The sequence below is a fragment of the Prionailurus viverrinus genome, chromosome B2 (genome assembly GCF_022837055.1).
Source record: "Prionailurus viverrinus isolate Anna chromosome B2, UM_Priviv_1.0, whole genome shotgun sequence".
In the NCBI taxonomy this organism is placed as follows: domain Eukaryota; kingdom Metazoa; phylum Chordata; class Mammalia; order Carnivora; family Felidae; genus Prionailurus; species Prionailurus viverrinus.
Genome location: NC_062565.1, coordinates 47,720,645 through 47,742,090, shown reverse-complemented (window position 1 = coordinate 47,742,090; position 21,446 = coordinate 47,720,645). Strand labels below are relative to the sequence as shown.

The window sequence follows — 21,446 nt, the reverse complement described above, 5'->3', positions numbered from 1 at the left end:
TTGAAGTATAGTTGACATACAGTATTATATTAGTTTCAGGTGTACAATATAGTGATTTGATAATTCTATATATTACAAAATGCTTGCCACGAATATAGTCACCATCTGTCACCTCTACTGGTTTTTTTTTTATTAATGCTTATTTATGTATTTTTAGAGAGAGAGAGAGGGAGAGCACAAGTGGAGAGGCGCAGAAGGGAAGGAGAGGGAGAATCCCAAGCAGGCTCCACACTGCCAGCACTGAGGCCAATGTGAGGCTCAGTCTCATGAACTGGGAGATCTTGACCTGAGCGGAATGCTTAACCGACCAAGCCACTCAGGAGCCCCTATTGATGTTTTTATTATGGCATCGCATTACATCTTCTAAATGCAGATTTAAGATGCATTATCTATTATGGTAACATAAACAGAGAAATAATTTTTCTCTATTTAGATAAAGTTTTTGGATTTACTTCCATCATAAGGGACTGTTTACTTTTTCATGTTTTATTTTAATAAAAATATGATTTCCTATTATGAAGCAATTACTAAGCATATGTTGGAGTCTCACATGCATTATCTTTCACATATTTTAATAACTTGAAATACACTTTGACTTCTCAAGTGTGTTCCTTTGTAGTATAAATATCTTCAAAGGTATTTTTACAGTATTTATTTGAACAGTGTTTTTCAACCTGAGAACTATTGTTATTTTGATCCAGACAATTCTTTGTTGTCCAGATCTCCTCTTCATTGTATCTTTAGCAATAAGATGTTTCTTAGTATCCCTAGCCTTTACCCACCAGATACCAATAGCTCCCCTTCCCCTAATTGTGACAAAAATGTCTACCTACATTGTCAATATCCCTTCTGGAGGCAAAATCACTCCAGATTAGAAGAACCATCTTATCATTACATACTCATTCTCACAGAAATTTCAAAATTAAAAGTGGAAACAACAACCAAAATCAGTACTGTTTCCAGGTAGCACATTTTCTGTGTCTTATGGAAACTATTTGAAATTTTCATGTTATTACATATGCACTAGAGATGATATGTTAGTGGCCCGGAAAAAACATAGCCCAACTTTTGAATAATGAATATATGTTGAGAAGATTAGTAAAATTAAATTCTTAAAATGAAAGCTCAAGTTACATCTTACCTAACCAGATACAATCATTATATTAAGATCTGTAATGTAGAATCGAGAAGCTTAGTATACTATTAATATGGAACAAATAAGAATTGAGTTTTTATTGGCCATCAAGAAGTGGCAGGCGATAAGAGGTTTCCTGGAAGACACCCAAGATATCTCCGCATATGAACTAGTCTATACTGGTAGACCCTCTATCCTTCAGTGCTTGACAAAGAAAAACAAAACCATCTATATTTCTGAGCTGGTCTTTCCTGCGGTCCAGTGTACATTCAAGCCACCAGACTCTTTTCAGCCCAAGGAACGAATGTGACAAACTTGAAGGAGAAATGTAAACCTATGGGCATCAATTAGGAAATTAATATTTTTACCTACAGAAATCTTTTAACTGTTTGTTGTGCATGATATTGACTAAACATTGTAGAAGCCCTTTTGACAAAGTTCTGCATCCAACTCCCTTAAAAAGAAAGATATGTCACTAATTATTCATGCTGACCTCAGAGTTTGTTAACAACAACAACAACAAAAAATAAAGAATAAAAGGTAAATATTTACACATGGGAAGATTTCTGGAAACTTTCTTGCTCATGCATTTTAATTTTCATTGGGTTAATTGACAATACAGATAGATAATCTTAAATTAAACTGCAGTTGACCTTTGAACAACAGGGGTTTGGAGTACATGGATCCACTTCTATGTGGATTTTTTTAGATAAATACAATATAGTATTACAAAAGTATTTTCTCTTTTTCATAATTTTTTCAATAGCATTTTCTCTAGCTTACTTTATTGTAAGAATGCACCGTATAAAACATATAACCTACATAATATATATTAATTGGCTATTTATATTCTCCATAAGGCTTCTAGTCAACCGTAGGCTATACATAGTTAAATTTTGGGGGAGTCAGAAGTTATATGTGGATTTCCAACTTAGGCGGGCGACAGAAGGTCAATGTTTCTAAGTATTGAGTTGTTTGTGGATCAACTGTGGTTAGATCTAGAACTGGAAGTTTTACATTTTTCTGTCCTTTGGTCCAGAGTGTATTTCCCTTCACTTTTAGTTTTCTTTGAGTCTGGATTAGCAGTGGCCCTGATGAAGGAGGCACCAACAGGTGTTGGGTATTTTTGTTGTAGTCATAGCTCAATACACACCTGAATCAGTTAAAAGCATTCTGTTGGAATGAGGTCTATCACTCTGAAATCCCAGCACAGGATTAGAGAGGAAGATACCATGCATTCATACCCACCCCATTTCAGGATTTATTTCACCTTCATATCCTTGGGCAAGAATGAAATGCAATTCCAAATAGTAATTTATTTATTCAGACACTTGACTAATAATGGCTTGCTTCTTCCCAGGTATGATATTATGGGTTTTGGATTTGAAGATAAAATAAAATTACAGCTCTTGCCTTCTTAAAAAAAAGTTTATTCATTTATTTTGAGAGAGAGAGAGAGAGAGAGAGGGAGAGAGAGAGAGAGAGAGAGAGAGAGAGAGAGAATGGGTGGAGAAAGGGCAGAGAGTGAGGGAGAGAGAGGATCCCAAGCAGGCTTTGTGCTGTCAGCACAGAGCCTGACATGGGGCTTAATCCCAGGAACTATAAGATCATGATTTGAGTGGAAATCAAGAGCCAAATGTTTAACTGACTAGGCCACCAAGGCACCCGTACAGCTCCTGTTTTTAAGAAACTAATAGTTACCAATAACAAACTGAGTTTTAAGTAATTATTCAAACTGATGGAGTTCAAAATGAGTAAGACATGGGATGTGCCCCCAAGAAAAGCAATGTCAATTCATAACACTGACAATACATTAGACACTGCATTCCATGCCCCCCTCTCTCATTTATTTACCAATTCAATGAATATTCTTTGAGAACCTACTATGTATAGCCATAATGTAATATGATTAGGACACATCAACAAACAAAACAGGCACTATTTCCTATCTTTGTGGAGCTCATATTCCAGAAGTGGAGACAAATACAAGCAGCAAACATAATAAATAAGCATTTTATGCTAGAAGATGATAAATCAGAGTTCAGGGACCCCAAAAAATGAAATTTGAAATAGGATTTTTCAGGAGGCTTTATTGAGAAGGTGACATTTAAGTAAAACAAAAAATGACAGAGGCCAAGAAGCATCATGGGGGCACCCACGAGTTTTGGGGGAATGCTAATGAAGGTGGCTGGAGAAAAGCGGGTTGGGAGGAGAGTCCTGGATGAGCTCGTCAGGGAGGAAGTGTGTTGGATGATTACCCAGAGTTTTTTAGGAACTAGAAAGGATACTGTCTTCTAAATTATGAGAGAAATCTAGTGGGCTTTCACCTGAGGAAAAACATGATTTAAATTTTATTTAAAAAAAACCTCTCTGAAACACTTTCGTGAGTTAGGAGATATTAACATAATATAAGTAATACACTATGGTAGCTCACTTCAGGGTGCTAACAATAAAAAACAATGAGTAATGGTAGGGTTCTGGGCAGTTAAAGTCACATTTTATGAGAGATTTTTGCCTTTAAGCTACTTTCTTTTCTTTGCTTTTAAAAAAAAATGTCTACTTATTTATTTTGAGAGAGAGAGAGAGTGGGAGTGGGGAAGAGGCAGAGAGAGAGAGACAGAGAGAGAGAGAGAATCTCAAGCAAGATCCTTGCTATCAGTGCCAAGCCTCATGTGGGCTTGATCTCACAAACCATGGAGCTGAAATCAAGAGTCACTCAACTGACTGGGCTACCCAGTCAGCTACTTTCTAATCTGCTTTATTCCTATCTTCACCAAACTTTTTGAAAACCAGCCTCAACTCATAATCTCCTTTTATCACCTTTTATATACTCTTTTTCCCCAATACATTCACCCATGTCAATTAACTGAAAATCTTCTTGCTAATGTTATCGATGTTTTCCTAAAAGCAAACCCAAAGTCGTATTTTAATTCTTTGTCTTGTGGACTTCTGCCTACTGCTGGAGTTGTTCACTGTTCTGACAATGTTTGACAATTATTTGGCGGTCTCATTTTTTTTATATAAATCCCTTTTTTAAAAAAGTTTAATTATTTATTTTGAGAGAGAGAGAGAGAGAGAGCGAGCAGGAGAAAGAAAGAGAGAGAATCCCAAGCAGGCACCAGAGCCTGACTCAGGGCTTGAATTCACGAACTGTGAGATCATGACCTGAGCCGAAATGAAGAGTTGGACGCTGAATCAACTGAGCCACCCAGGTGCTTCTTGATGGTCTCTTAAATTCAGGGGCCTCTACTGCTGTGTCCCTGAATCCCTTTTCTTCTTATTTTATATGTTTCCCTGAGATTATCTTGTTCAGTGCAATGACTTCTGCTATCAACAAATATTTTTCTTGAATCTCCTTCCCAAATCAAAAGGTTTTTTTATTTATAGTTATGGAACTTATCTGACTGGCCTCCAATTTTTTTTTTAATCCCAGTATGTCCAAAACAGAGCTCGTCTTACTCACAAAGGCTAAAGTCTGTCCTCCTCTTTTTATTTTCTGCTTCATTGATTGTTATTATCAAATGCACAGGATTAAGGGCTAACACTCTCGTTACTGCTCTACTTCCTGGTATTCTTGCCCCAAATCCAAAAGTTACTTCGTTGGGCTGCTTCAAATTCACAAATATCTCCCCCTTTATTTGAAACCCCATGAACTTAATTATCATTCTCATTATTTCTTATTTAGAATATTCTAACAATGTTCACCCGGCCTCTCTGCTACAAAATTTTCTCCAATCCCTTCCTTAAAGGGAAGATGGTGCTTAACATTTCCATAGAGAATATGGAATTCATGAGAATTCTGCTCATCAGAATATTCAACTCATCAGCTGTGGAGGTCTTGCCACCTGTGCCCAGTTTTTCCTTCCCTGCGTTTTCTGAAGTCCATGTCCATATCACTCCAGTCATGCTAAAAGTCACACCATTCTACGTATATCTCACAACATCCACGTTTAGAATACATATATTCTAAGTGCTTCCCCTAATTCCTCAAAAATATGCTATTGGCTTCTCAAGGTGCAACTAAAAGTCACATCTTCCGTGAAATGATTGAACATACACTTGTTTGGAGTCCAACATAACTAACTTTGAAGCCTCTCCCACCCCTTTTACTCCCCGTGAAACTCTGTGCAAAGTTCTTTACTTCAATTGTTCTTATGGGTGAAATGAGAATGATCATACCTATTCCAAGGTGAGTAGAGCATTAAATCAGATAATGCACACAACTTATTTAGTAAAGAGCCTAAAATTTAACGAACGCTTAACAAAGCATAGGTTTTCCTAATGGCTGTGGTGGTAGTAATAGTAAACTATACTTTTGCAGTTTACAGCTTTTAATTTTATGCTTGGAGAAGATTTTTATTAATTCCTTAGGATTGTCTTTACAAGTGATATTGTACCATTTTTATGTCATCATTTCCCAACGAACACTGGTTTACTTTTGGGGGCAAGGAGCTTAATTATTGTATTCATTTTTTTTTTCAACTTTTTTTTTTTTTTTTTTTTTTTGGGACAGAGAGAGACAGAGCATGAACGGGGGAGGGGCAGAGAGAGAGGGAGACACAGAATCGGAAGCAGGCTCCAGGCTCTGAGCCATCAGCCCAGAGCCCGACGCGGGGCTGGAACTCACAGACCGCGAGATCGTGACCTGGCTGAAGTCGGACGCTTAACCGACTGCGCCACCCAGGCGCCCCATATTGTATTCATTTTTTGCATTTGCATCTAGCACGGGGCCGAGTGCGAATAGCTGCCTACTTAAAGGTGTGTGGTATGAATCACGAGAGAAGGTATTTTCTTCATTTAATAGCAAAAGTAAAGAAAATCAGTGAATTAATAAAGGTTTCCTCTGAAACCTGACACAAACTTATAAGCAACTCATAGCAATGACAATAAAACTTATTATACTACTTGTGGGGCTAAAGAATATGTCTATGTCTGTTATCTCATTTGCCACACAACCTTCTGAAGTAGACATTAAATACATTTTACAGTTGAAGAAATTAGTACAAGGGTTAGGGCATTTGCTCAGTTGACATAGGAAATAACGGATGGAGAGATTGTGATAAAGTCCAGAGAGTCTTTCAGTATAGAACACCAATTAAATATCTATATCTGATATCATACTATTCACTCAATCATTTTGTCAGTTATTTACACACTTATTGAGTATGTATGTTTCAATCATTTTACTACATACTGTAATAAATCGGTGAACAAGGTACACAGTGGACCTGACCTAACATAGATTGAAGACTAGAGGTTTTGGGAGCCTGCGTGGCTCAGTCGGTTAAGCATCTTGACTCTTGGTTTCAGCTCAGGTCATAATCTCACAGTTCATGAGCTGGAGCCCCTCATCCGGCTCCCTGCTGGTAGCATGGAGCCTTATTGGGATTCTCTCTCCCTCTCACTCTGCCCCTCCCTCCCTCTCTCTCTCTCTCAAAGTAAATAAATAAAAAGTAAAAAATTAAAAATTAAAAAAAAAAGGACTGTGTTTACACTATACCAGGGGCATGTATGTTAATAACACTGTTTCATCTAGGGTCACTTTAAAATGTAAATCCAAATGGAAAATAAAAACAAGTATGAGAATAAGCTGATTTTTGAAAGTTTATTCATCTTTTAACATTATAAGAGTAGTTTACATATTTTATCTCATTATATTTTTTAAAATTCTATTTAAAAACACCTCAATTTTATGAGGAAATCAAGATCCAGTGGACAAAATCCTTTGCCCAATCTATCACAGCTAATAAATACAGCATATAGGATTGAAATGTACTATCTGATTCTGAAAGAGCATACTGTTTCAAACATATTTTAGAAACTTCTGACTATGGCCTTGCTCCTACCTTGATTTTAACTTGGACCCAGTAAGAGTAGACATCATCCAAAATACCTCTTCCTACTTCTTTTTTTTTTTTAATTTTGTTTATTTATTTTTGAGGAGAGAGGGAGACAGAGCATGAGCAGGGAAGGGGCAGAGTGAGAGGGAATTTGAAACACAGGATTTGAAACAGGCTCCAGGCTCTGGCTGTCAGCAAAGAGCCCAATGCGGGGTTTGAACTCACCAGCCTTTGAGCCGTGAGATCATGACCTGAGCCACCCAGGTGCCTCCTTATTTCTTTTTTTTTCTCTCTTTTTTTTAATGTTTTCCCTTCCTACTTTCTTTCTTTCTTTCTTTCTTTCTTTTTTTTTTTTTTTTTTACAGTTACAGCATCACATCCTCAAACACCAATGTCCAGAGGTCTGTGTCTCATTTTTTTTAATATGAAATTCATTGTCAAATTGGTGAAATAAGTCATACAGAGAAGGACAGACTCCATATGTTTTCACTCCTATGTGGATCCTGAGAAACTTAGCAGAAGACCATGGGGGAGGAGAAGGAAAAAAAATGGTTAGAGAGGGAGGGAGCCAAAACATAAGATACTCCCCTTCCTACTTTCAACTCAGCCTTGCTATTTGCATCATGAAGTAAACAGAGAAGTCATCTGCAGAGAAGTTATTTGCTAGGAGATGGGGAGATATATGACAGATATTTCACCCAGGAGGAAGAACACCCACCCCGCCCCAGAGCATGGGAAAAATAACATTAACAAACTGTGGGGAGGCCATTGAGCTTTTAACCACTGGTTCCCAACAGAGATTTCTCTATCCATGTGTATGCAGGATTTGTTATGGGGCTGGGGTCCACAATAGACGTACACCATATTTGTAGCACTCCACTCTTGCCCAGATTATCAGAAACCTGTCCAAAATATATAGCCCTTATCCATCCTCCAACTAGTGTTTACATATGTCTCTTATCAGGAAAATTAGTCATCATAGACTCATTTCTCCAGTGATATTAAAATGTGCAGAGATATTTATAGATAAAAGAGATGCTATGCATCCTTCCTCCGAACAGTTATTCATTTTTATTTTTATGTGGTTATCAATGAGTTTAAGTCACCTCACATAGCTATGCACTCATGGATAATATTTGTATGGCACTGTACAGTTTATAACATATTACATATCCAATTTTCACAACAACACGATGAGGTTGTGTTATTTTCTTTTATAATGTTCACCTCACAGAGCTGTGACTCTAAAATGACATATTATTTGCAAATAAGTAAGAAGTATGGAAGCAATTTTGTGATGCAAACCTTTTATTTCCAAATCATGCACTTCTATAGGTGTTTTCATGATTTAAAACATTTATATTCTTTAAAATAATAAGAAAGTAAAAACAACAGTAGTATATTTTCATGTTACTAGTGATCACTATAAATCCATATTTCTCTTTTCTGAATTTAACATATCTTAAAAGTCAACATGGATGTTGTGGGTTGACAAGATATTAGGGTCTCAGGAATGTTGATTAGCTTAAAAAGTACCTATCCCAGCAAAAGTTTAAAAAAAAAGTAAAATGCAACCATGCATATGTACTTCTCTACTTTTAGTTATATCAAATATGGGTCTGAAGGAACTTTAGATTTCACCAAAATTTACCGGTGACCAGGGGTTCTGTCATCATAAATTAGCTTCCCATTCCCAAAGGAAATACATATATTCACATGTCAAAACCTTCCTGACAATCTCTTGCACTTTACACGTAACTTCCTTTCCTTTTCTACTAACTTTACTGACAACAATAAAGTTAGTCCATTTGAAGTATTTTCTACATTCGCTATATTTGAGCTTTCTGACTAATTCCCAACCAAATGCTTAGAGAACACTAGGTCCTCAAACACCTGCCCAATGGAAATGAAACACCATTCTGCATTTCATTTTTGTTTTATGCAGACAATTAGGTTCTATGAGTTAACATTATATAATGTTAATCTAAATTCTATTCAGTTTATTCTCTAAATTTTAATAAAATTATTTTGCTTTGTTTTTCCTGACACACACGTGGAAAATTTAATATTCAAAATATATTTGCAATAGCCATGTTTATTATATTCCATCATGCAGATAGGTGGAAAGACTTATCCAAGATAAGTAAATACTATGATAAAATTGGGGGGGGGGCAGAAATAAGCCTGACACACAAGTCTCTTTTTTCTAAAGGCATTAGTTGCAGTACAATAGAATCATTAAGAAAAATAAAATCTTAAGTAACTAAAATATTTGCTTCCATTTACTATAGTTTAATGTGTGAACCCAAAGCTGTGAGTTTGGAATCTCAGGATATCCTTCTTTGCATTGTCTTAGATGACACAGCAAACTAGAAGATTACCATGAGGATTCTCTTTTTACTAAATACTAAATGTATATCAAAACTGTGTTTCTGTGTGCACATCTAATATGGTGTTGTTTCCTCAATAAATTATCAGTAAGTATCTCCATGTCTACTGTATTACAATTATCAGGATATACTGGGTAGGAGATAACAAAGAATCAGAAGAAGTCATAACTGTCACATGTGGTTGACATATTGGCCACAAGAATAAAAATATCATGACACATATTTAAGAAAAATACATATAATTAAGTACTTAGTTATGTTATTCATTCATTATTACTATAGACTGGTGAAAGGGATATATTCATTTGCTCTAATATAACGAAAGAAGATTTCAATTAAGAGTAAGATCTGGAATGGAGAAGAAAGCATTGAACAAATGATACTGTGAAGAGGCAGTCAGAGTAAGCTTAAAAAATTGAAAAAAAAACATGAAAATAAAAACGATAGGGTTTTAAAGAACTACAAACCTCATCTTAATGAAAGCATGAGAGAGCAAATCTGGTGTTAATAAAATAAGAAAAAAAATAGGAAGGTGAGTACTGATATGGGCTGAAATATAAGGACAGTAAGATGTTTGTAGCTCAGTCTCTTTCTGCAACAACTGCCAAATTGTGCTATAACACTACCTGCCATACCAGACTCTCCATCTCCCACATGCATGATCTCATGACCAAAACAGATTTTTTGTCTTCCCTAGGTAACAAGACTCCCAAGTGAAAAATGAGGTTGATGACTTTAGATGTCTTTCTTGATTGCAGCCAGAAGTAACTTTGAGTCAATGTATAGATTTGAAAGATGCAAAAAATTGAAAGGAATATGTAAAACATTTTGTAATGATGATGAGTATGATTACAGATACTGCATTAAATGGAGAAATCAGTGCTGCATATGAACTCTGGAAAACAGAAGTACTATTGAGCATCGAAGTCTGGAACAGAGATTCATCTTACCGACGCGAGAGTGGGTAGAAAGAAAACGTTTGCAACGTTTAATAGAAGTATTCCCTTTTAAATCCTCAGTACCACTGTTTACATAAATAAAAATAATTTAGTTTGTATTCTATTTATTTCCCACTGTCTTTGAATTTCAGATGGATGAATGTATTAATTAAACAGAGGATCAGACTCTAATTGTGCTTATAATCCCATTATGGACATGTTGCCAACCAGATATTCATGCTACTTATCTGAGTTGCTCTGTTTCCTTTCTAAATATATGTATAGGACTTTATTGCCAGTTTTACTATGAAAATCATGGTTATCTTCATAGATGCTTTCTTCCACACCAAAAATCTCCGTATGTAGTTTTAAATCTTTCTTAAAAGCAAATGCATGTTTTCTCTCTTTCAAATGTGAACCCTTCCAATCTTGGCTTACTTACTGATTTTTCATATGCATTTAACCAATTCCTATGAAGTGACAATTTGAGATGACACACTTTAGTAGTAGTTCCCTCAGGAAAACAAAACAAAACAAAACAAAACAAAACAAAACAAAACAGTTCCTTCAGTAGGGCAATGAAATACTATTCATGGCACTGAAGAGGGATAAATATCAAGGTTTTTGAGAACAGCTTCCCTCTTATCCATGCAATCATTTAATCAAATGAAATCCCACAAGGAAGCTCAGTAATAACAATTCTTGTTCCAACAATTTAGGACTATGTTTGGCCAGCTCAGTCAGGTGCTCCTAAAGAATATGTCAGATTGAAGGAATCTTTAATTTTGTTGGAGAAGGAACTGGAATGCCATAAGCAATGTAGAGCTGCAGGGCAGCTCAGTAAGTTGATGAATGAACCTGACCAACTGCTCAGAACACCTATCTCCAAGGTCCAACATGAAATCTAGCAGGATTAGTTTTATCTAAAAGGGTGATGTTAGAGAAGTTTAGGTATCAGAAAATTTCACTTTTCAAAAGCAGAGCCCATGACTTTGCAGCTGATACACACATGGGATAACTTGGGGAGTATCAGGGTGAGCCTAGGAAAGATAAAGACATTGAAAGGAACGACTGTGTGGTAGCAAAGATGAGGGCTCCTCTGGCCACCCTGAAGATCATATTATTTGCCCTAGAGATCCTCACTGAGGAGAGGGCAGCTTTTGTATTTCCAGAAATTGTGCTGCTGTGTGGCATTTAGTGAGAAGGTGGCATTTAGTGTAACAGGAGGTTATTATTGTAACATACACCTTTGTGCTTACAACTGTTTAGGCTACTCTACCCTGACATATTTAAGTTATAATGTATACATATATTCATACATAGTGATACATATTATGACTTTATTTAATCAAGACACAATGGATGTCTGGACTGTTATGTCTAGAAAAATACTATTGTTTTTGTGAAAGTACAGTCTTCTTTCTGACTACTAGCTCTTTGAAGATAACACTAAGAATTGAACTTTTCCCATACTTAGTAAGCCCTGAGAGGTGAGAACTTTCTGTCCCTTCATTTTAACAACATATGATATGAAAAGGAATGTTTTTTATCTTATTTTTTTTATTTTAGAGAGAGAGAGAGCACATGAGTGGGGGAGAGTGGCAGAGGAAGAGAGAGAGAATCTTAAGCAGGCTCCACTCAGCGTGAAGCCTGACATGGCACTCGATCTCATGACCCTGGGATCATGACTTTGTGTGGCAATCAAGAGTGGGATGCTCAACTGACTGAGCCTCCTAAGCAACCTAAGAGGGAAAGTATTTTAATTCTTTTCTGCTAAGAAATTTTCTATGATGCAATGTTTTTTTCTCTTTTTTTTAATAACATTGTTCCATAAGGTCAGAATTCCATGAGGTAATGTAGAAATGTTTATATGAATATTTATACTGCTGAATTGTAGAAATAATTACTTTTTATCTTGAATTATAATACTCTAGACATCAAAGGATCATTAGATTAATACCATAACTATCACTCAGCAACATTTATTTATATTCTACTCTTGCTGGACACTACCTAGTTGGAGAAAATTTTAGATATAATTTTTAGCACCATATACTTCTCCATGGTGATAGCTTACAGATAGAAAAAATTCAATTTACCTGCTCTTTTTCCTTATTATTGCTTTATTATCGGTAGACTAATTTGTACTAATCGGACATTTTCTTCAGCATACTTCAGAAATATCATGTCCACTAGTGACCTGAGTATTATTTGTACTACCCTTCTAAATGTAAGTGAAACTGATTTTGGGAGTACTGAATGTGATACTTTGTAGGAGAGCTACTTCTTAGTAACATTTTTTAATCTAAGAGATATACCTCCAAATTGGTTGTGTTACCAGATATGCCTCTCCTGAATTGTTTAAGTACTGTACATAAATAAAAGTGTTTAAGTAATTTTTACTTGAATTTTTTATTGTGATTCATGATTTATACTTCTTAATATGTGCTCTAATATACCACCACTTCCTTGAAAATTCTCTGGTATACGTTCAAGAAATAGCTGTTAAATGAGTATTTCCGGAGATGCACTGATTTTTCTGTCAAATGATCCTGAATTCTGTCTTTTTTTTTTTTACCAGTAACAATATGTAACTGATTCAAGTTCCTTAGGTAAGTTTTCTCATCACGTTGAATCTCATTTTTCCTAACCTGTAGTGGGGAGGGTTTCCTCTCTAAGCATCCTCTTATGTTCACCTATTTATGACTCTGTGATTTGTTTTTAATGTTATCCTTAATTGTGTCCATAGTTTTGTCTTGTTCAGATTTGTGATTCCATTTAAAAAATAACATCTAAGGAAACAACTACACTTTTTTTCTAAATTATGTAGTTCAGGATAGAAAACCTAGAAATGGACACACAACTATATGGCCAACTACTCTCTGACCAAGCAGGAAAGAATATCCGTTGGATATTCAACAAATAGTGATGGGAAAGCTGGACACTGACATGCAGAAGAATGAAACTGGACCACTTTCTTACATTTTTATACACAAAAATATATTCAAAATGGATGAAATACCTAAAAGTGAGACAGGAAACTATCAAAATCCTAGAGGAACAGTGGCAGTAACCTCCTTGACCTTGGTCATAGTGACTTCTTACTAGACACTTTATCAGAGGCAAGGGAAACAAAAGCAAACATGAATTATTGAGACCTCATCAGGATAAAAGCTTCTGCACAGCAAAGGAAACAACCAATAAAACTAAAAGGCAACTGACAGAATGGGAGAAAATATTTGCAAATGACATGTCTGATAAAGGGTTAGGTTCCAAAATCTATAAAGAACTTATGAAACTCAACACCGCACCCCCCCAAAAAAATACAAATAATCTAGTTAAGAAATGGGCAGAAGACATGAATAAACATTTTTCCAAAGAAGGCATCCAGATGTCTCACAGACACATGTAAAGATGCTCAACATCACTCATCCTCAGGGAAATGCAAATCAAAACCATGATGAGATATCACGTCACACTTGTCAGAATGGCTAAAATTAACAACAGAGGAAACAACAGGTATTGGTGAGGATGCAGAGAAAGAAGAGCCCTCTTGCACTTTTGGTGGAAATGCAAACTGGTGCAACTACTCTGGAAAACAGTATGGAGATTCCTCAAAAAGTTAAAACCAGAACTACCCTATGATCCAGCAACTACACTAGTAGGTGTTGATCCAAAGGATACAAAAATACTGATTTGAAGTGACACATGCACCCTGATATTTATAGTAGTGTTAACAATAGTCAAATTATGGGAAGATCCCAAATGTCTATTGACTGGTGAATGGATAAACTGTGGTACATATACACAATGGAATATTACCTAGCCATCAAAAAGAATGAAATCTTGACATTTGCAACAACATGAATGGAGCTTAAGTGTATTATGCTGAGTGCAATAAGCCAGTCAGAGAAAGACAAATACCATTTGTGGAATTTAAGAAATGAAACAGATAAACAGAGGGCAAAAAAAAGAGAGAGAGAGAGAGAGAGGCAAACCATCAAACAGACAACTATAGGGAAAAAAACTGAGGGTTGCTGGAGGGAGGTGGGTGAGGGATGGGTTAATTGGGTGATGGGCATTAAGGAGGGCACTTGTGATAAACACTGGGTGTTATATGTAAGTGATGAATCACTAAATTCTACACCAGAAACTAGTGTGACACTATGTGTTAACTAACTAGAATTTAAGTAAAAACTTGAAACTGAAATGAATAAACAAATATAAATTATATAGTTCAGGGATTTGGGAGTCTAATCTAAATCTAAGCTAATCTAAAAAGAGTAGCTATGTAATGAAAAGGAGGGATTCAGTGCTCTAAAGGATGCAGCACCAACAACTGTGTGTCATATATACATACATATATATATATACACACACATATAAGAATGGTATAGGGTGCTAAAAAAACACATGCTTTGATCCTCTACCCTCACACACACATACACAGATGTAAATACACAAGCCTGCCTAGATTCAGGTCACATTTTGGCAACTATGAATTTTTTTTAATGTTGTAAAAGAAAACCAATATCTCTTTCTTCCTGATAGCAATTCAGTGGGCATGACTCTCAAAAACTCTACATTTTCATTTCCTCTAGTTGCTGATTTTTCCAAATAATGGCCTAGAGAGACTGCACGGTGATCAAAAGTCCTTCACTGCCACAGAAGGCAAAGCATTTTAGTAACTCTCTACCTTTGGCTGCCAGGCTGGGGCTGGTGTCATGCAGGGTGCTTTCACAGAGATCTCCAAAACCAACCATTATACCTTGCACAGTTTCACCATGGTTCTCTTTGAACTTCTGCTTTACCGCAAAGTATTTCTTCACTGCCATAATGTATATCAGCCTTAGGATACTCACTGGCAATTTGAGCCTAAATTATTTATTACGAGATGCCAATGTTGTAACATATAATAAGAAATTATATTCTTGGGCATATTAATCATTTTTCTTGGCCTGACAAGTTCCCATTTACATGGGAAGCCAAGCTGTAAGGAATGTTCCTTTGATAAGAAAAGTCCAAAGTTAGACCCCTTTTCTTATCTTTTTCGGGAATGTTTCATGTAAAGGTCCTGGCTTTTAAATAGATCGCCTTTCCACATTCATGCTTGAGACTTCACATCATTGGGCAAAATAATACTTCGAATATTAAAAAAGAAAAAAAACCCTCAGAGATTTCTGGTTCTAGTAACAGGGCAGACAGAGAGGGAATTCAGAACCCTTACTGAATAGCCAGAAGTTTTAGACAAAGTGCAATTTTAAAATTGTTACTACTTGTGTTCATCAGAGTGAACTAACTCGATATACCAGACAAAAGAGGAAACCAAAAGCTAGAGTGACAAAGGCCAGAGGTGAGGCAGCCCAATGTAGGGTGGAGGCAGGGAAAGTCCAAGGAACCCAGCAAAGGTCTTGCTTTTTCTACAACTAGGTTGTGAGAGACATGGTCACAGTTCTATGCAAGGCAGAGAATTGGAAAAAAAAACACTGTTTATGATAGTGGCATGAAATGTTATATTTGTCACACTGAGGATGTGTAGGAAATGAAGAATGTATAGACACCCCATTTGGGGAACTTGAAAACTGAGTCATTAAGCTGGTCAGGAGAAGAAGAGCCTAGACTTTAGCCGGAGCAGCAGTGGTAGCAATAGAAGCAGTGGGGAGAGGTGATCCCCTGATCTGAGAAGATGACAGGTACAAAATCACTGAAATAGCAATGACTATCAGGGCCATGAACACACAGCAGAGTAGTAAGTCAACTCACAACGTGGTAAAGATTGATGAGCCACTTCAAAGGAGAACATAATTGGACATCAAACAGAATGCAAAAGCCACAGAAGGACCCTATGGAGGACAGAGGAAACCTGTGGGCTGATGTCCCAAAGTAGAATGTCTATGACTCAGAGACAGGTTATCCAACAAATATCACCCACGTAGTTCCAATTTCCACAAGTAACTACGCTAGCTGGGAAGATAGTTTAAAAAACAAGGACAATTAAGTTTTTTCAATGAAAACTGGAGATTCAGAGATCAAACACTTAAAACCACTACCCAGCAGACTGCCAGGGAATCAATAACAAACTTAACATCCTTGAAAACCACTAAGCTTTGGATGACACAATGAAGGTTCTCTTTAGTTTTTCTGAAGTATGTTGGGGGAGTTTTCCAGCTGTCGTCCTCCTTGGTAAGCCACAGATTTGATAATCTTCTAAGATTCAGTAAACCAAACTGTGAGCCACATGGATGAACTATAAATATGGATACGTCTCTTTTCCCAAACTCTAGAGAGCTTCACATATATATATATATATATATATATATATATATATATATAATCTCATTGTTTCTTGCTTTAAGAAACCACACCTACCATGGGAATTTATTTCTAACATTTTCTTCTTTTTGGCACACATTTCTGCTAAAAATAACAACCAAAAAAAGGGCGTTCTTGAAGTTCTATCCAGGTAACTATATATGAACCAAGTAATAGGGCTGATAAAGAATCCAGGATTAATTCAGAAGGACAGGGCTAAATTTCTGACTGAGAACATTAGGATTGAAAGAGTTGGGAGCTAGCTCTAAGATTATTGTCAAACAGTAATCCTTTAACTTTTAATATCTTTAACCTTCACCTGATATAGAAACTTAAATTTAAATCACTATTTTATTTTCATGGGTAATATCTCTTCTCCACTACCAACTCTTGTTAAAGGTTTTCCTTTGCATATTATAAGAAAAAAATCTGAAGAAATCTGTACCCTTCTCCAATTGATTTTTTTTTCCCCACTCTGAACTGCTACTCACCTCACTGACTGGAGGGAGAGAGTAACTGGAGAATTTCATTTTCCTAAAAACTGTGTAACCAAAGCTCATGTTATATTTCTGCACCTGTTTCAACTTCCACTACAATAAAACATACATTGATGATGGATGAAACAACAATTGTCATTGCACCAGTGTACCTCTCTGCTCTCCCATTATCACTGCACCCTGCGGAGCTCTCTTCACAGGACACCTGTGTGAGAGAGGACCTGAAGCACAACCCTGCTGAGTGAGTGCCTGCTTAGACATGTGCACAAGGGCCTCCTTACTCAGGGTGCTCCACAGACCAAGGGCATTTATAGCATGAGAGAGCTTGTAAGTAATGGAACATCTCTGCCCTGTCCCATATCTGCTGACATAGAATCTACTTTCCCATGAGAACCCAGGGTATTCACATGCACATTTGAGTTCAAGAGACACAATCCTAACAGCACGCTAGAATTGCATCCACCTACCAGTCAAGCTCTATGTTATTCCGCCCCTCTCTCTTCCTCCTTTTTCTTCTCCCTCCCTTTCCTCTGAAGCATTTATTCTCATCTCTCAACTAACCTGCACCTCCATGGTGGAATCTTTGTTTTTTTGGTTTGTTTTTTTTTTCCAGCGTGTTAGATGGCAACATTGTTAGAGGATATCCATGTCCCCTCAACTGCACAGGTATCATGAGATAAAAGGAACACTTTCTGCTCTAAACTCCCACATGGCTCTGTATAACATGTTGTCAGATTGTTCCTTAAGGAAGCACAGGGAGTTCAACCCAAGGCAACCAGAAGCGAGGAGGAGAGGACAGACACTTACCAATGATCAGTGATCTGGCAAGAGGTTAAAATGCCAGGCACAGGCTCTCCTTATCTGTGGCCAGATCTTAGAGGTAGGAATTTCGGCAGGTTCCCAGAGAGGATAACTGAGTAAAATCGTGGGAGGAGTAAAGTACAGGGAGAACAATGGAGAGGCAGCTGATGAGACACTTCATCTGAGCCACCATCTTTTCCCTCACAGACCACTGAAGTAGTCTCCAAACTTACTTCCCTCCCTACCCTCGCTCCTGCTCCCTTCCAAACAGTTCTATGAGCCAAAGTGAACTCATAAATTCTTAAATGGCTTCCATCAAACATATAATAAAATCCACCACTTCACCGCCTAAAAAAGCCAGATGAGACGGATCGCCTCCCACTCCCTGACCTCCCCTGCTACTGGTCACGCCATCCCTCACCAAGCACTAGGTCATCGGCCTGCATTTTCTTCCTCACCCACCTTATGCTGTCAGGAACATCTAACTTCATGTCTCTGCAAGGGACCCCCTTTGTAGGCCACCCTCTCTTCAGGGCAGTAGAATTCATCGTTGATCATTTATTACAGTGTCTCTCTTGATAGTCTCTCTCCCTCCTAACACTCTTAAATTTGAGAAGAGCAATCCAATCTGAAAATTAAGTCCCTGGTTATGGCTGTGACCAGGCTTATCTTGCCTAGTGATTTATCTGTGTCTTGAGTTGTACCAATGAATAGTAAAAACTCAGTAATTTTTTTTAATATACCTTATTGTCAAATTGGCTAACATACAGGGTTTAAAGTGTGTTTGGTTTTTGGAGTAGATTCCCATGGCTCATCACTTACATACAATACCCATCCCAACAAGTGCCCTCCTCAATGCCCAGTGTTCATCCCAACAAGGGCCCTTCTCAATGCCCATCACCCATTTTCCCCTCTCCCTTGCCCTTTCTCCCCATCAACCCTCAGTTTATCCTCTGTATTTAAGAGTCTCTTACAGTTTGCCTCCCTCCCTCTCTGTTTGTAACTATTTTCCCCCTTTCCTTCCCCCACTGTCTTCTGTTAAGTTTCTCCAGATCCACATATGAGTGAAAACATATGATATCTGTCCTTCTCTAACTTATTTCACTCAGCATAATACCTTCCAGTTCCATCCACATTGCTGGAAATGGCATGATTTCATTCTTTCTCATTGCCAAGTAGTATTCCATTGTACATATAAACTACATGTTTATCCATTCATCAGTTGACGGACATTTAGGCTCTTTCCATAATTTGGCTATTGTTGAAAGTGTTGCTATAAACCTTGGGGTACACGTGCCCCTATGCATCAACATTCTTGTATCCCTTGGATAAATTCCTAGTAGTGCTATTGCTGGGTCATAGGGTAGTTCTATTTTTAATTTTTTGAGGAACCTTCACACTATTTTCCAGAGTGGCTGCACCAGTTTGCAGTCCCACCAACAGTGCGAGAGGGTTCCCATTTCCTCACACCCTTGCCAGCATCTGTAGTTTCCTGAGTTGTTAATTTTAGCCACTCTGACCAGTGTGAAGTGGTTTTGATTTGTATTTCCCTGATTATGAGAACTCTGTAACTTCTAAAGTTATTAATAAGTATCTTCTTTGTCAGGTTTGTGCATTATGTCATTTAACATGCAGTAGAAGTCAATAAGTTTGACTTATACTTGATATTAAAACACCATCTTATAGATAAGGAAACTGGATCTCAAAAAAGATCACTTAATAAAAGCATGCTTGAAGTTCAACTCCAGGTTTTGCTAATGTCAGAGAATAGGATCGTTCTACTCTGAAGATCAGTCAGTCTAGTCGAGGGGTCCTGATGAAGGTGATTTGTCAGGGGTATGAATGACCAGAAGTAGAGAACTGTATACCAGAGAAATACTTTATAAATCTTGTTTCTTAATTTCTGAGAGTCTGTGGACCACTTTTCAAGGGATGTGAGCATATGGATGACAGCTTTCTATATTCTTCAGTTTGGTTTCAGCTCCTAAAATGCATTCTTACTGTGTGACCTCATATTAGTTTGCTGGAGCACAGTAAAACATAGAGGGTCAGAGAGAAAAGGGAAGAGGCATTAATTTAGGTCAGATCAAGTACTCATATTTGTCATTTATCCTCACATCACCTATACAGGTGACTATTTTTATTTCCAATACCCCTAATAAAGTTAGACTCAGAATGGAAACACCCCTTTGCACAAGGGCCGCATGGCCAGAAAGTAGTAAAGTGTCATCCACACTGAGGTCTGTCCATAGTATTACACAGCCTCAATAGAGGGTTTGGACATGCCCACTGAAGGGTCTTCATGTTTTCCTGGGCCTGGTGGGGAGAGAACCATGCTTCATTCTGCATTCCAGGAAGGACATAAATAGAGCGAAGGCCATGATGAGACTGATTGTACAAAGGGAAGAGATGATATAGATGAGTTTACTGTGACAAGAGGTGAGTGTGACTAAATCAGGGGTTTGATCAGGGGCACCTAGGTGGCTCAGTCGGTTAAGCGTCCAACTCTTAGTTTTGGCTCAGGTCAGGATTTCACGTTTTCAAGCCCCACATTAGGCTCTGCACTGGCAGCACAGAGCTGCTTGATATTTTCTCTCTCCCTTGTTCTCTGCCCTTCCCCCAGTTGCACTAAACTTAAAAAAAAATTAAGAAATAATAAATCGGTAGCATCAGACCTGCCTAAGCATAGGAAAGGTTTGAGGGGATTCATTTAAAAGTGCAAATTTCTGAACCACACCCCTGAATAACAGAATGAGACTATTCAGGGGTGGTGCCTAAGAATGTGTGTTTTTTTGTTTTGTTTTGTTTTGTTTTGTTTTGTTCTTTGTTTTGTTTTAAATAAGGAGGCCTCGGGGCGCCTGGGTGGCTCTGTCGGTTAAGTGTCCGACTTCAGCTCAGGTCATGATCTCACGGTCCGTGAGTTCGAGCCCTGCAACGGGCTTTGTGCGGACAGCTCAGAGCCTGGAGCCTGCTTCCCGGATTCTGTGTCTCCCTCTCTCTCTGACCCTCCCCTGTTCATGCTATGTCTCTCTCTGTCTCAAAAATAAATAAACTTTAAACAAAAATTTAAAAGAAAATAAATAAGGAGGCCTTTCTAAATATATATTATTTATTTATTTAATGTTTTATTTATTTAATTTTGACAGAGAGAGAGAGATGGGTAAGAGACAGAAAGAGAGGGGGACAGAGGATTGGAAGCAGGCTCTGTGCTGACAGCAGCGAGACTGATGTGGGTCTCACGAACTATGAGATCATGACTTGAGCCAAAGTTGGATGCTTAACCAACTGAGCCACCCAGGTGCCCCTTTTCTTTCTTTTCTTTTATTATTCCAATGATTCTAAAAATTATGATGTTCAGAGAACCACTGATTCAGCTAATTCTTCTGCTTTTCCTGGTCATGAATTCACCATTTATTTTTAGTCAGTCAGTCAATTACCATTTACTAAAGGTTAATAGCTTTAGTTCCATGCTATAAACGGAGACATAAAGAAATTAAAGAAACTCAGTATTGCCTTTTCAGAGATTTGTTCAT

The 21,446-nt window shown here is 37.4% G+C and overlaps 1 protein-coding gene across 1 annotated transcript; it reads left to right on the top strand.

The window, feature by feature from the left end:
* Positions 1-10,104: 10,104 nt before the first annotated feature.
* On the top strand, positions 10,105-10,257 carry LOC125166443 (beta-defensin 110-like). Its single transcript, XM_047860361.1, has one exon. It carries the CDS (start codon positions 10,105-10,107, stop codon positions 10,255-10,257), a length of 153 nt encoding a protein of 50 aa, XP_047716317.1.
* Positions 10,258-21,446: the final 11,189 nt, after the last annotated feature.